The 14,368-nt window shown below is 52.6% G+C and overlaps 1 protein-coding gene across 1 annotated transcript in view; it reads right to left on the bottom strand.

Annotated features, from left to right (window-relative positions):
• The window catches only part of SLC35F1 (solute carrier family 35 member F1), a 375,314-nt gene extending 362,285 nt beyond the window's left edge, over positions 1-13,029 (bottom strand). The window contains exon 1 of the mRNA XM_030556184.1: positions 12,316-13,029. Coding sequence (XP_030412044.1) covers positions 12,316-12,488 — 173 coding nt within the window. The 5' untranslated portion in view covers positions 12,489-13,029. The remainder of the gene's footprint in view (positions 1-12,315) is intronic.
• Between the last annotated feature and the right edge of the window lie 1,339 nt (positions 13,030-14,368).

Below are 14,368 nucleotides of genomic sequence, written 5' to 3'. Positions count from 1 at the left end.
TCCCTGACCATTTTGGCTAACAGACATTGATGGACCTATTCTCCATCAACTTACCCAGTTTTTTTAGACCCAGTTATACTTTTGGCCATCTCAGCTTCCCACAGCAATGACTTTCAAAGGTTATAAATGCATTGTGTGAAAAATACATCCTCCTGTTTATATTAAACCTACTTCTTCTTCAAGTGATTGCTCATATCCATTCCAGGTAGGTGTGCGCGCCGCACGTGAACGTTTGCTGGAAACTTTTTTACCCTAGCAACTCCAGTGGGCCAGCAGGTCGCCCCCTAGAGTGGCGCCACTATGGCACCGGATATATACCCCTGCTGGCCCGCCTGCTCCTCAGTTCCTTCTTACCGCCACGTCGGTTGCTGGAACTGTGGAGTGCGGCTTGCTGTCCTCCACGTACCTAGCTCTCCTGTACTCTGTTCATATCGTCGTTGTAGATAGTTTTATCGATAGTTTTAAGTAGTATATTAGTTAGTTGTTTATTATATATAGTTGTTTAACTTGTTCGCGGGTGGGCCGTTGCCCTTCCCGGCGCCCGGCACCGGGCTCATGCCTGGTTCGCCGGGCTTCAAGCAGTGCGCAGCATGCAAGAAGCCGATGCCGACTAGCGATCCCCACGACGCGTGCCTCAAGTGCCTGGGGGAATCGCACATCAGTGAGAAGTGTCGTATATGCAAGGCCTTTAAGCCTCGCACAAAGAAGGAGAGGGATCAAAGACTCCGCGCTCTCCTTATGGAAGCGGCACTGACTCCGGCACCGGCGCCGCAACCGGCCGCTTCTACCTCGGCACTGGACCGCGCCGGCACCGGCAAGACTCTCCGGCACCGTCCATCCCCGGCACCGGGAGCAGATCCATCGACATCTGCAACACCATCGAGGCAGGCTCGAATGGAACGCCCGGCATCTACCTTGGCTGTGGCACCGCCTGCAGGGCTGCTGTCGACTCGGCCCGGACGGTCCGTCGAGTCCAGCCCCTCCTAGCTCCCCCGTGAGATCAGGGGTCGAGCTGTTAGTCCCATCGACGCCGGAGACCTTCGCCTCGGCACGGGACTTAATAGCGCTCACGGAGCCATCGCAGCCTCAGACCATGGCACCCCTGGGATGGGTAACCTCCAGAGGCAAGCCGATGCTGAGAGCGCTGTCTCCGGAGTCTCGGCACCGATCACCCCGGAGACGTGAGCGCTCATGCTCGGGACGCCGCTCGCAGTCCCAGCACCGTTCTCCATGGCGGTACCGGTTGCACTCGCAGCACCGATCAGCTTCTGCACGGTCCCGCTCTCGCTCCGTTTACCACCGGCACCGAGACTCTAGGAGCCGTTCACCTCGGTGTTCGGCTCCTCGGTCGACCTCCCAGCACCGAGCCAGTGGTAGGTCCCGATCCCGGTCGACCTCCCGGCACCGCATCGGTGGCAGGTCCCGGTCCCCACTGCCATCTCGGCACCGCGCTGAACGAAGGTCGCGATCCCGCTCTCGGCACCGACCTCGAGGCAGATACCGATCCGGATCCCGGCACCGACTGCCACACCGTTCCCGGACCCGATCCCGGCACCAATACGGGTCCCGGCACCAATCCTCGGCACCGAGGAGAGTGTCGGCATCGGCATATGGAGAGGCCTATCAAACTGGCTCAGCGCCTCCATGGCCTTCAAGGGAACCATCTGTGTCCTCTCAGGCAGAGAGCGCCTATGCATTGGGCCAGGACAGACACTCGGCCCTGTTTCAGGACCCTCCGCCTCAGGAGCGAGGGCCTCAACAGTGGGGGTTTTGGACCCCATGGGCGTACCGCCAAGCCCAGTGTCCACAACATATTACTCCCCGCCCTGCGGCGGAGCGCAGGCCACCAGAGGCAACGGTGTCTAGACCCCCTCCCTCCCCGGAAGCTGAAGACAGGTCCAGCCACCAGGATCCAGAGCTCCCTCCAGTGACGGAGGTGCAGCCTCAGACAGAGCCCCCCGTGGACGCTCTGTTGCCGGGGGTTTCCTCGTCGTCTTCCCCGGATGAGGCAGTGGCGGGTACCTCATCCTCCAGCCCTCCCCCTCTAGACCTTAGGGCACACCAGGACCTCCTCCGACGAGTGGCACAAAACCTGGACATTCAAGCAGAGGAGGTCTCTGAAATCGAGGACCCAGTGGTGAGCATCCTCTCCGCCGATGCGCCCACCAGAGTGGCCCTGCCTTTTATCAAGACTATTCAGGCCAACGCCGCTACTATCTGGCAGTCACCGGCCTCCATCCCTCCGACCGCTCGAGGGGTGGAAAGGAAGTACATGGCCCCCTCCAAGGGCTATGAATACCTGCACGTTCACCTGACACCCTGTTCCCTTGTGGTCCAGTCGGTGAACGACAGGGAGCGCCACGGTCAAGAGGCCCCGGCACCCAAGTCGAAGGAGGCGAGACGGATGGACCTCCTGGGCCGCAAGGTCTATTCAGCGGGGGCGCTGCAGATCAGGGTCTCGAACCAGCAGGCCCTCCTTAGCCGCTACTCCTTTAACTCTTGGGTAGCGGCGGGGAAATTTGCAGAGCTGTTACCACAGGATGCCCGCCAGGAGTTTACCACCATCCTGGATGAGGGCAAGAAAGTAGCGAGGACATCGCTACAAGCCTCTTTAGATGCTGCGGACTCAGCCGCTCGGACCCTTGCCTCGGGGCTCACGATGCGCCGAATTTCCTGGCTGCAGGTCTCTGGCCTTCCACCGGAGCTCCAACATACTATCCAGGACCACCCCTTCGAAGGCCAGGGCCTGTTTTCCACTAAAACAGACCCCAGACTAAAGGACCTTAAGGACAATAGGGTCATAATAGGGTCGCTGGGGATGCATACGCCCGCGACACAGCGCAGGCCATTCCGGCAGCAGAACCAACAGCAGCAGTGTCGGCCGTATCCTCAGTTCCGTCCGCGGCAGGACCTCACTAGGCGCCGCGGCAGGAACAACCGACGCAGGCAGTCAGGTGGCCAAACGGGGCAGAACCAAGGCTCCGCCAAGGCCCCTCCTGGACCTAAGCCTTCATTTTGAAGGTGCGCCCGAGGGCGCAGTACCAGTTTCCCCTCCGGATCCTTCCCCGCAGTTTTCCAACTGTCTTTCTTTTTTCCTCCCGGCGTGGACCCAAATAACATCGGACCGTTGTGTCTTGCGTACGGTGCAGGCCGGTTATCGCCTGCAGTTTTCATCCCCCCCCCACCTTCCTCGTCCCTCTTCAGGGACCCCTCTCACGAGCAATTCCTCCGTCAGGAGGTGCACACGCTCCTCGTCAAGGGAGCCATAGAGGAGGTTCCAGAAAGTGAGAAGGGCAAGGGGTGTTATTCCCGCTACTTTCTAATCCCCAAGTCCAAGGGGGGCCTCAGGCCCATCCTCGACCTGCGGGAACTCAACAAGTATATGGTGAAGTTGAAGTTCTGTATGGTATCCCTTGGAACCATCATCCCGTCCCTGGATCCTGGAGACTGGTACGCCGGCCTCGACATGCAGGACGCTTACTTCCATATCTCCATATCCCCCAGCACAGGCGTTTCCTCCGCTTTGTGGTCGACCGACTACATTATCAATTTGCGGTCCTCCCATTTGGCCTCTCCACGGCCCCGAGGGTGTTCACGAAATGCATGGCTGTCGTCGTCGCACACCTTCGGCGTTGCCGCATTCACGTGTTTCCCTATCTCGACGACTGACTAATCCGGGGCACATCGGAGCTGCAGGTCCGTGACCACGTCCGCAGGATCAGCAGCCTCTTTGCTGCCCTGGGCCTCGTGATCAACATGGACAAGTCTACTCTGCTCCCCATGCAGCGGAGAGAGTTCATCGGGGCCGTTCTGGACTCTACCCTGGCCAGGGCCTTGCTACCCTTGCCCAGGTTCCAGTCGCTGTCGGCCATCATTCTGCGCTTGCAGGCGGCCCCGCTGACCTCTCTACGAACATGTCTGGCCCTCCTGGGCCATATGGCAGCCTGTACGTTCGTGACGGCGTATGCCCGACTCCGCATGAGGCCTCTTCAATCTTGGCTCATCGCGCAGTACTGGCTGGCCAGACATTCGTTGGACACAGTCATCACCGTTCCTCAAAGGGTACTGGACTCCCTTCGGTGGTGGCTGGACCAGTCCGTAGTCTGTGCGGGGCTCCCGTTTCATCCGCCCCAGCCCTCTGCATCCCTGACTACGGACGCCTCAGATCTGGACTGGGGGGCACACTGCGGCGCCCAAAGAACTCAGGGCTTGTGGACCCCTCAGGAGAGGGACCTCCACATCAACATACGAGAGTTGAGAGCGGTCCGTCTTGCTTGTCAAGCGTTTGTCCATCTCCTTCAAGGTCGTTGTGTTGCGGTGTTCACCGACAACACGACGACCATGTTTTATATCAGCAAGCAGGGCAGTACCAGGTCCTCTCCCCGATGTCTCGAGGCGATGCGTCTCTGGGAGTTTTGCATAGCCCATGCCGTTCACCTTTCCGCCTCCTATCTCCCGGGAGTGCGGAACACTTTGGCGGACCGACTGAGCAGATCCTTCTGCTCCCACGAGTGGTCCCTCCGTCCAGACGTCGCCCTCTCACTCTTCCAGAGGTGGGGTCGTCCCCGGATGGACCTCTTCGCATCCAGGGAGAACAGGAAATGTCGAGCATTCTGCTCCTTCCAGGGTCGGGAGCCCGGGTCTATAGCGGATGCCTTCCTGATCCCATGGGCAACCCACCTGTTTTACGCGTTCCCTCCCGTTCCGCTGATACACAGGGTTCTCCTCAAGGTGCGCAGAGACAGAGCTCGGGTGATTCTCATAGCTCCAGCATGGGCCAGACAACATTGGTACCCCATGTTGCTGGACCTCTCAGTAGCCAACCCAGTTACCCTGCCCCTACATCTGGACCTGATCACCCAGGACTACGGCAGGCTCTGTCACCCGGACCTTCCATCTCTGCACCTTACGGCATGGCTCCTGCGTGGTTGACGGGCTCCGAGTTACAATGCTCTATCCCAGTTCGGGAGGTTCTCCTGGGCAGTAGAAAGCCCTCCACCAGGGCTACTTACTCGGCTAAGTGGAAGCGTTTCTCCTGTTGGTGTTCGGAGAAAGGTCTTCTCCCTCTGGAGATTCCTATCACCACCATTCTAGACTACATCTGGTCCCTCAAGGCCCAGGGGTCTGGCGTTGTCGTCCCTCCGGGTCCACCTAGCGGCTATCTCCGCGTTTCATCCTGGAGGAGACGGATGTTCCGTCTTCTCCCACCCTATGGTGGCAAGATTCCTGAAGGGACTGGAGCGTCTCTATCCACAGATCCGCCCCCTGCCCTCTCATGGGATCTCAACCTGGTCCTAACTCGGCTCATGGGTCCTCCGTTCGAGCCGTTAGCTACTTTCTCCCTGCTTTATCTCTCATGGAAGACCGCCTTCCTAGTGGCCATCACCTCAGCTAGACAGGTGTCGGAACTACGGGCCCTCACAGTAGACCCCCCCGTATACGGTCTTCCATAAAGACAAGGTGCAGCTGAGACCACACCCTGCCTTCCTCCCCAAGGTGGTCTCAGCTTTCCACATTAACCAGGAGATCTTCCTCCCAGTCTTTTTCCCAAAGCCCCATTCGTCCCGCCGGGAGCAACAGCTCCATTCGCTAGATGTCCGTCGAGTGCTAGCATTTTATGTGGACAGGACCAAACCATTCCGCAAGTCCCCCCAGTTATTCGTGGCAGTAGCGGACCGGGTCAAGGGACTACTGATTTCCTCGCAGAGGATATCTTCCTGGGTTACCTCCTGTATCAGGACCTGTTATGAGCTGGCCCATGTTCCGACTGCTCACTCCACCAGAGCACAGGCATCATCGCTGGCTTTCCTTGCCCGCGTGCCAATCCAAGAGATTTGTAGGGCGGTGACCTGGTCATCGGTCCACATTCGCTTCCCATTACGCCCTGGTTCAGCAGTCCAGAGATGATGCGGCCTTTGCCTCTGCAGTGCTCCAGGCCGCGACTTCTCACTCCGACCCTACCACCTAGGTAAGGCTTGGGATTCACCTACCTGGAATGGATATGAGCAATCACTCGAAGAAGAAAAGACGGTTACTCACCGTTGTAACTGTTGTTCTTCGAGATGTGTTGCTCATATCCATTCCACACCCACCTTCCTTCCCCACTGTCAGAGTGGCCGGCAAGAAGGAACTGAGGAGCGGGCGGGCCGGCAGGGGTATATATCCGGTGCCATAGTGGCGCCACTCTAGGGGGCGACCTGCTGGCCCACTGGAGTTGCTAGGGTAAAAAAGTTTCCGGCAAACGTGCACGCGCAGCGCGCACACCTACCTGGAATGGATATGAGCAACACATCTCAAAGAACAACAGTTACAACGGTGAGTAACCGTCTTTTCCTTATTAATTTCAGCAGGTGACCCCTGGTTTTGTATTGTGTGAAAGTGTAAACAATACTTCTCTATTCACTTTTCTCACACCATTCATGATTGTATAGACCTTTATCATAACCCACATATTAATTCTTTTTTCAATATGTCCAACTTTCACCCAATCATTTGGCTCTGTATCAGAATAGCAAGGCCTAGGGTAATTCACTTTATGATCCTCATTTCAGTAAATACTTTCTGAATCCTCTAAGGGGACAACCAAACAATAACTGCCCTCCATCTTTCAGCAACATTTATCCTTTTTTCAGCTCCTTTAAGGCAGTGGTGTTCCCCCTTTTCAGCATGAGGCTGAAACACATTTCAAAAAGATCAAAGAACATCAATCAATACTTCCAAGGTGATTCTTTGCCCTGCTGTGCTCCCTTTATATCACTCAGATGACAAAGGGAGTGGTGACCCACAAGTCCCATGTCGGAGGACTATATACACTTGGTGAAAGTTACAGGACCCCCAGGCTAAGATTACCACATGTCCAGGTTTTTCCAGGAGCATCCATTTGTTGTAGCTGTGCTGGGAAATCTGTACAGGTATCAGTACACACTGCCAGTTGTTTAGTCTTATGGTTTCAACCCTATCCCAGACAGCTCTAAACTGCACCAGGGCCAGGCAGAGGATCAGGATACCACTACTGGTTGTTGATTCTCATCGTAGATAGATTCCAAGGCCAGAAAGTATCATTGCGATCATGTAGTGCAGTGGTCCCCAACCTTTTCCAGGTGGCAGGCACTGGACAACGAGCCACCGAGGACTGTGGCCGGCAGACAACCATCTGCCACAATGCTGTCGGAGGCATCACCGCCGAAATGCCGCTGCAGTAGTGTCATCAAGAGGCATCACCGCCAAAATGCTGCCAAAAATCAGCGGCATTTTAGCGGTGGCACCTCTTGGTGACGCCGCTTTTCGGAAGCATTTCAGCAGCGATGCCTCTTGATGACACCGCTTTTCAGTGACATTTCGGTAGCTGCTTGTCCGCCAGCCAGTACGCAGGCACACATAGATGCCCTGGTGGGCACCATTGCACCCACGGGCACCGCGTTGGGGACCACTGATCTAGTATGTCCTCCTGTATTACATAGGCAGTAGAACAGGGATCGGCAACCTTTGGCATATGGCCCCTCAGGAAAATCCGCTGGTGGGCCAGGACTGTTTGTTTACCTGCCACGTCTGCAGGTTCAGCCGATCGCAGCTCCCACTGGCCGCGGTTCGCTGTCCCAGGCCAATGGGGGCTGCAGGAAGCGGCGTGAGCCAAAGGATGTGCTGGCCACCGCTTCCTGCCGCCTGCATTGTCCTGGAACTGTGATTGACTGAACCTGCATACACAGCAGGTAAACAAACCGACCCGGCCTCTCAGGGAGCATACCCTGGCAAGCTGCGTGCCAAAGGTTGCTGATCCCTGTGTTATACCTTTCTCTGCTAGATTGTAGAACCCATTATCAAACATTTGTTCCCCATGGAGGTATTTATAGGCTGTAATAAAGTTACCTCTTAACCTTCTCTTCTCCTTCTCTTAACCTGAAATAGATTGAGCTTCTTGAGTCTATCACTATAAGCCATGTTTTCCAATCTTTTAATCATTCCCGTGGCTCTCCTCTGAATCCTCTCCTATTTTTCAACATCCTTCTTGAATGGTGGGCATCAGAAAGGTTCCTCCTCCTCTCCTGTGCTGCCCCGGATGACTGTAGGAGAGAGGAGCCAGTTGAGTTCCAGTCCTGGATCCCACAGCCCAGGGGGAAAGGAAACAATGGAGCAGCTAGAACTACTCTTCTCCCTCAACTGCAAAGCACCACATGGTCAGTAGGGGACTGCTGAGCAGTTGTAGCAAGAAAGGAACAGCAGCTGCTCAGAGCTCTCTCAGCTCACATGAAAACCCCTCTTAGGGCTGCAGGGCAAGCATGGAAGATAGTGGAGGATGGAATACCCCCCTTCCTCCTCCTCCTAACAATGAGCCCGGTTCAAACACTTCAGTTTAAAATTTGCAGGATATGAGTCAGGAACATACTTGTAGTTCAGGATCAAACACAATTTTCAACCCTTAACACTATTGTCTTGAGAGCCACTCTCTCTGGATACCACGGCTTTAAAAATAACAGGGAGTTTGTTCAAAATATGGTAGATCATTTTCCCAGTAATGGCAGGTCAGAATTTAGGTTCAAAATAATTCCAGTAAACCCCACCTTCCATTACCTGTTTCAATCCTGCTATCCCTCTTTGATTCTGAGCACCCTACAATTTTTAATTGTATACTTTGGTTTTCTGCTATTGCCCACCTTACAGTAAGAAAGACACTCTTAGTGATCACTGAAATAGATTTTTAAAGCTATCCACTCCCGTTTTCAATATCTCTTTTTCCTCTGTAACCATTTGGAGATTTTCTTCCACAATGTCCACATTGCCTTCTAATCTTAGAACTTACTGGGGGAATGTTTCACCTTCACCTTTCAACCTTTCCTCCATATGCTTTCACAGCTTGTAAAGCAATTTTAAGAGAAATCTTGGAAGACAATTCCGGATTCACCAGGTGACTGAATTACTCTCTCTCTCTCTTTCTCTTTCTCTCTGTGTGAGAGAGACTTCACATCTGCTAAGAGTGCCCTTCCCTTGCTGGCAGTTTCCTCCCCAACCAGGCCAATTCCAGACTACAAATAAGTTTTTGGCAAACTCTGCCTGGTGCCAGCCTGTTATTTTGTTTGTTTTAGGAGACTTCTCTAAGCAGGAAAGAGAAGTCCAGCCCAAGTAAGTTCAAATAAATAACATTTCACAAATGTCCCAAACAAATGGTAGATAAGTGTCACAGATAAAATACAATGGGCACCACTTTTCCAACAGAGGAAAATGTATTGATGCAGAGCAATTAGTACTGGCTTCTGGTTTTGATATTTCTATTCCCTCCTTCCCCTTCTATATTTGCATTTTACCTTTCATACCACATGAAAGCACGAATGCTTTGTTAGGTTTCATGTGGAGATATTTGCATGAGTGCCATGACATTATACAGGACTGAGCTATTAGATTTTTCCCATTTAAACAGTGTCTAAAACTCAGGTAAAATGTCCATTGATACTTACTGCAGGATGGAGCTACAGGTTATTCTAACTTAAGAGAAGACTATTTTTGACCTCCACAGAGATAACAACCCTTAGATTATTTTAAAACAGTCTATACAAAAAAAAATTGTCAGAAGTGCTAGAGCTTGGGATATTGTCATTTTATTTAGGTATAAATTAAAATAAATAAAATGCACTAATGGTCCTTGATAAATGCACTAATGGACAAGATTCACATATACAAAGCCCACATGTTAGCAGCAGAACTACCTGGGCTGGAAGAACCAATCTAGTACCTCATGGTCACAGGCAGGGTAGAGTCCACTTGGAAGACCCTTTTGTGGTCACTATTCCTGTCCATAGGCTGGAGTAGGAGTGCATGTAGCCTGTGTATCTGACCCACTGGTCACTTGGGCTGGTCAGAAAACAACAATTCAATTTTTTGAAAAACATCAAGATTTCAAAATCTGTTCATATTGCTGATTACAATGAAAAAGAAACCTTTTGAAATTTTCCATGAATATACAAGAGCTGCCCCTCACACTCAAATAGCATAGTGGTTAGGTAACTCCATGGGGATATGGGAAACTTAGGTTCAAGACTTGCTCAGAGTTTATGTTCAAAGTAATTCCAGTAAACCCCCCCTTCCAGGTGAGTACCTGACTACCAAGCTATTGGTTGGCCTGAAGGTTTATCCTCAATCTCTCCTGCTAGAGCTGTCCCATTTTATATAAATAATTAAATATTCATTGGGTCTGAGAGAGAGACTGAATCTATACTGTGGTGGTACAGCACCTAGCCTGGAATATGGAAGACCCACGTTCAAGTCCCTGTTCCAAATTAGGTGAGTACCCTAGCTACTAGATTATTGGCTGGGCGGGGGGAGTGTTTCTCTCTCCTTCATACATATCCTGGCCTTGTTTTTGTTTGTTTGTTTTTTTGAGGAAAAAAGTTTTCCCCTGGCCACACACACACACCTCCACCGCTTCCCTCCCCTCACAAATTCCCATCTGCAGTGGTTTATGCAGAGTTACCAAAGAGACCATCTTTATGAAGAAGGGGTGCAGAGTTCTGTACGCCAATGCCCATATAGCAAAACCATCATGGTTCAGTTGGATTGAGGCATCTGGAGAATGTGGCATTGAGTCTCCAAGTCTGTGCAGATAATTCTATTTGTTTCAACTATTCTTCAATCTTCTACATTCTTGAATAACTAAGTACAAATATATTTTCTCCTTAAGAAATGCTTTTAAGATCCTCCTAGAATTATCAGAATTCATTAATGAAAAGTAATGACAGGGTTCCCTGAGGAATCAGACATATACCGTCAGAATTGATGGTAACAATCATTGCTTTCAAATTTTTAAAAGCTTGGAAGAGTAAAGGCACTCTGTCTCCAAAAGCAATACATTCAGAACAGGGTGCTGAGCTTTTTCTTAGCTGTTTACCCATGCTGCCCTTGTGTGAAACTAATGTGCGTGTAACGTGAGATGTGAACATGCGTACACACCTTCTCCCAGGTATCAGCAGTGCTGCAGTTGCCCAATAGGGCAAGTAAAACTGTGCATACACAAAAGTGATAGCTTCAGATGGCCTGCTAGAAATGAGATGGTATGCTGCTGAATTATTTATCTCCCATTCTTATGGGGAAAATTAATCACAGCCATTGTTTTGGATTCTTTAAATATTAGATATGTTAGTATCCAAGGCAGAAGAAACAAGTAATTTGCAAAGGGAAAACAAAAAAATTAAATAAATTGAGTTGATGTTTCACTGGATTCATTCTTCTTTTGCTGCATCATCTAATGCATTCTTCTTATAATCATAATATCTTAGCATGCACAATTCTGAGCATGCATAGGCAAATCTGCCCATTAGAATCTCACCAACACTTCATTTCTGATGTCAGGGCACATACCTTGACAAAGCAAACTGGCTTAAGTAACCAGAAATCAGGCAGACCCATTTAAAATCTCCTGAGACATTAGATTTTGTTTGTTTTGCATATTATATGTACAACGCACCAACAGTAAACCCCCACACAAATAATGACTAGCCAGATCACCTCAGCTATGACAATTTTACAGCTGTTTCTACATCCTCCCACTTCAACCTCATAGTTCCACTCAGGTAAACTGGCATAATTTCTTAGGGATTTCTCCATTAAAAATCAAAACTGCAGACTGTATAACATAGAGTCTACTGTTATTTCTTCGTGGCTATACTCTGTGAATATGAGATTAACTAGCAAAAATTAAGCATTTGGAGGCTTATTCTATGGAGTTCGTCCTCTGATGGAGTCACTAGGCATGTAAAAATTAGCGTCTTCCAGCTCTGAAAGGAGGGAGGGAGTGGGAAAAGGGAGCCCACGGTTAAACAGTACATGGTGCAAAGTCCCTTTCCAACAGGCAACAGAGCGGTCCTGTGTTGAGAGGAGCAGTCGGGTTATTAACCCCCGTCCTTTCAGCTCTCAGCCCTGGCAGATAAGGGCACTTCCACCGGCTGCTCTCTCTTCTTAACACTTTCGTGCCTCTTTGGGGCACCCTTTGCCTCGATCCCTCCCTCCCTGGTGTTGCTGCAGGACGACTTGGGCTGGTTGTGAACCCCAGACATGTGGCACCTGCCCTCCTACGCCCGGGTCAGCAGCACCATCCCCCGCCCGCACCAGGACGGGTCGGGCCGCCCTGCTGTTTAAAAAGCCCGAGGGCACAAAGCGCTCTCCCCGCCCCCCCCCCAGCTCTGCAAAGGGCAAAGAGGGGGAGCACATGCTACCCGCTGCTCTGAGGGCCGGACGGGGGCAGTGAGCTGGGCACCCCTGCCCCCTCCCCCGTCCCCTGATCCCAGCCCTGGTCTGCCCGCGCCGCCTGGGGCCGGCCCCTCTTCTCACCTGTTCAGCACTTTCCGGAGCCGCTGGCTCACGCCGGGGGAGGAGGAGGCGGAGATGCTGCTCCTGCCGCTGCCACCGGCGCCGCCTTCCGCCGGCAGGTTCTCGATGGTGGCGACAACATGGTTGGGCTGCGGCGGCTGCTCGGGGGAGATCATCGCGGCGGGGCTGGGCATCAGAAGGCAGCAGCCGGGCGCATGCTGCGCCGCGCGGCCGGCCGGGCGACACTTCCGCGCGGGCGGCAGCTCCCTCGCTTCTTCTCCGCCCAGCGCCAGCTCCAGAGTCACGGCCACTGTGCCCCGCTCCTGCTCACTGCGCGGCCATGGAGCGAGGGGCGGGCTGCTGCTGCTGCTGCGCCCGCCGAGCCGAGCCTCCTTCCCAGCAGCAAGGGCTGGTCACAGCCCACGAAGTGGCCGCAGTTTGGACACCCCCCCCCCCCCGTCCCTTCCCTTCCCAGCGAGCGTCTGGCTCTCTGGATCAGAGGAAGCCGCTGCCGAGCTGGACTGAGCCGCTTTGTGTCCCCCTGGCGCTGCTCTTCCGGCTCCCTCTCACACACACACACAGAGCGTGCGGCGCTCAGGTGCTGCCCGCGGCTTCGCGCCGGGCTCAGTCCTTGCCAGTGAGTGCGGCGTCTGTCTCCCTCCGTGCGGGGGACTGGCTGGGAGCGAGAGCGAGTCAGAGGCAGGGAATGAACGCGAGTGGAGTCGAGACGGAGCCAGTGGGCAACAGCCCTCCCCTCCCCGCCCCGGCTATTCACACCCACCAGAGGGAGCACATGCAGCAACGAGAGCGCCCCTGCCGCCCCCGGGACTGGGTCTGCCTGCCGGGAGTTGTAGTTTCCACCCTCAGGGGTGTCTCCCACCCCGCCTTCAGTACCAGCCACCCGCGGACAGCGGCAGGCGGCTGCCAAAAGTCCTAGGAAATGTAAAGCCGCTGAGGTGAGACATGGGGAGTCATCACAACTAAGGCAGGCCGGAGACCCGCAATCCCAGCTGCCAACAAATGTTAGGGTGTCCTTCGGCCTCAGAACAAAAACAAGACAAACAGTTTTTCACCAAAAAAGCAGCCACCTCAAAAAGCAGCCAACCACTCAAAGGCCAGGGTGCCCCCCAAAACAACCAACTCCTGATGGACAGGGCACCCCCCCCCCCGAAAGCAGCCAACCACTCAATAACCAGGGCACCCTGTGACATACTGGGGTGCAATCCAGACCAGTGAGGTCTGTGTCACCCTTGCCCTGCAACTTGGGGTGCCTTGTGGTAGTTCCCAACCTGGATCTCTCACATACAGCCACCAGCATGCAGGTCACTCCCAGATACGTTTGTGTAACTGCAGCCCATCAGTCACACCTTGGCTCTTACCAGCCTTGGTTATATTACAAAGTGCTGTTAACACACTCCCAGTCCCAGATTTTCCCCTAGAAATGTAGGTCTTGTACTGCCCAGCTCCCTCCTGGACAGCCCAAATATATTAAGTCTGTATGCTTTTAAGGGGATAATATACACACAATTTGCCGCCCTAAATGGAGTTACCAGAGACTTCAAATTGAACACACTGGAGTAGATTAAATAAAGCAAGTTGATTAACTACAAAGAGATAGGTTTTAAGTGAGTATAAGTAATGAGGCATAAAAGTAAGAAATGGTTACAAGAAAATAAACATAAAAATGCTTTCTAGTCCCTAGCTTAACAAATTGTATTAGATTCAAATAAAGTTTCTGACCACATGCTTCCAACACCGCTACTGACCAAACTCTTCAGGTCAGAAACTGCCCCCCTTGCTTCCAGAGTCCAATGACTCTTTTCCTTTGTTTTCTCAGCTGCAGAGAATGAGATAGGTAGGGAGAGAGGGGAGAGGTCTTGGGATGCTTGCCCCCCTTTTTTATAGTTTCAGTCCCTCTTTGAAAAGCATTTCCAGCTCAGAACCAAGAGATAGGGGGTTTGGTGGAGGAAGGACTCCTCATGCTGTTTCTTTGCTAAGATGCAGATCTATGTCCCTGCCCCTCTTTCTTGCCAAAGAATGGCCATTTGATAGGTGATGGCCCATCAGCTTTGTT

Source organism: Gopherus evgoodei, chromosome 3 (assembly GCF_007399415.2).
Source record: "Gopherus evgoodei ecotype Sinaloan lineage chromosome 3, rGopEvg1_v1.p, whole genome shotgun sequence".
Lineage (NCBI taxonomy): Eukaryota > Metazoa > Chordata > Testudines > Testudinidae > Gopherus > Gopherus evgoodei.
Note: the sequence above shows the minus strand (reverse complement) of the source record. Positions and strands in the feature narration are given on the sequence as shown.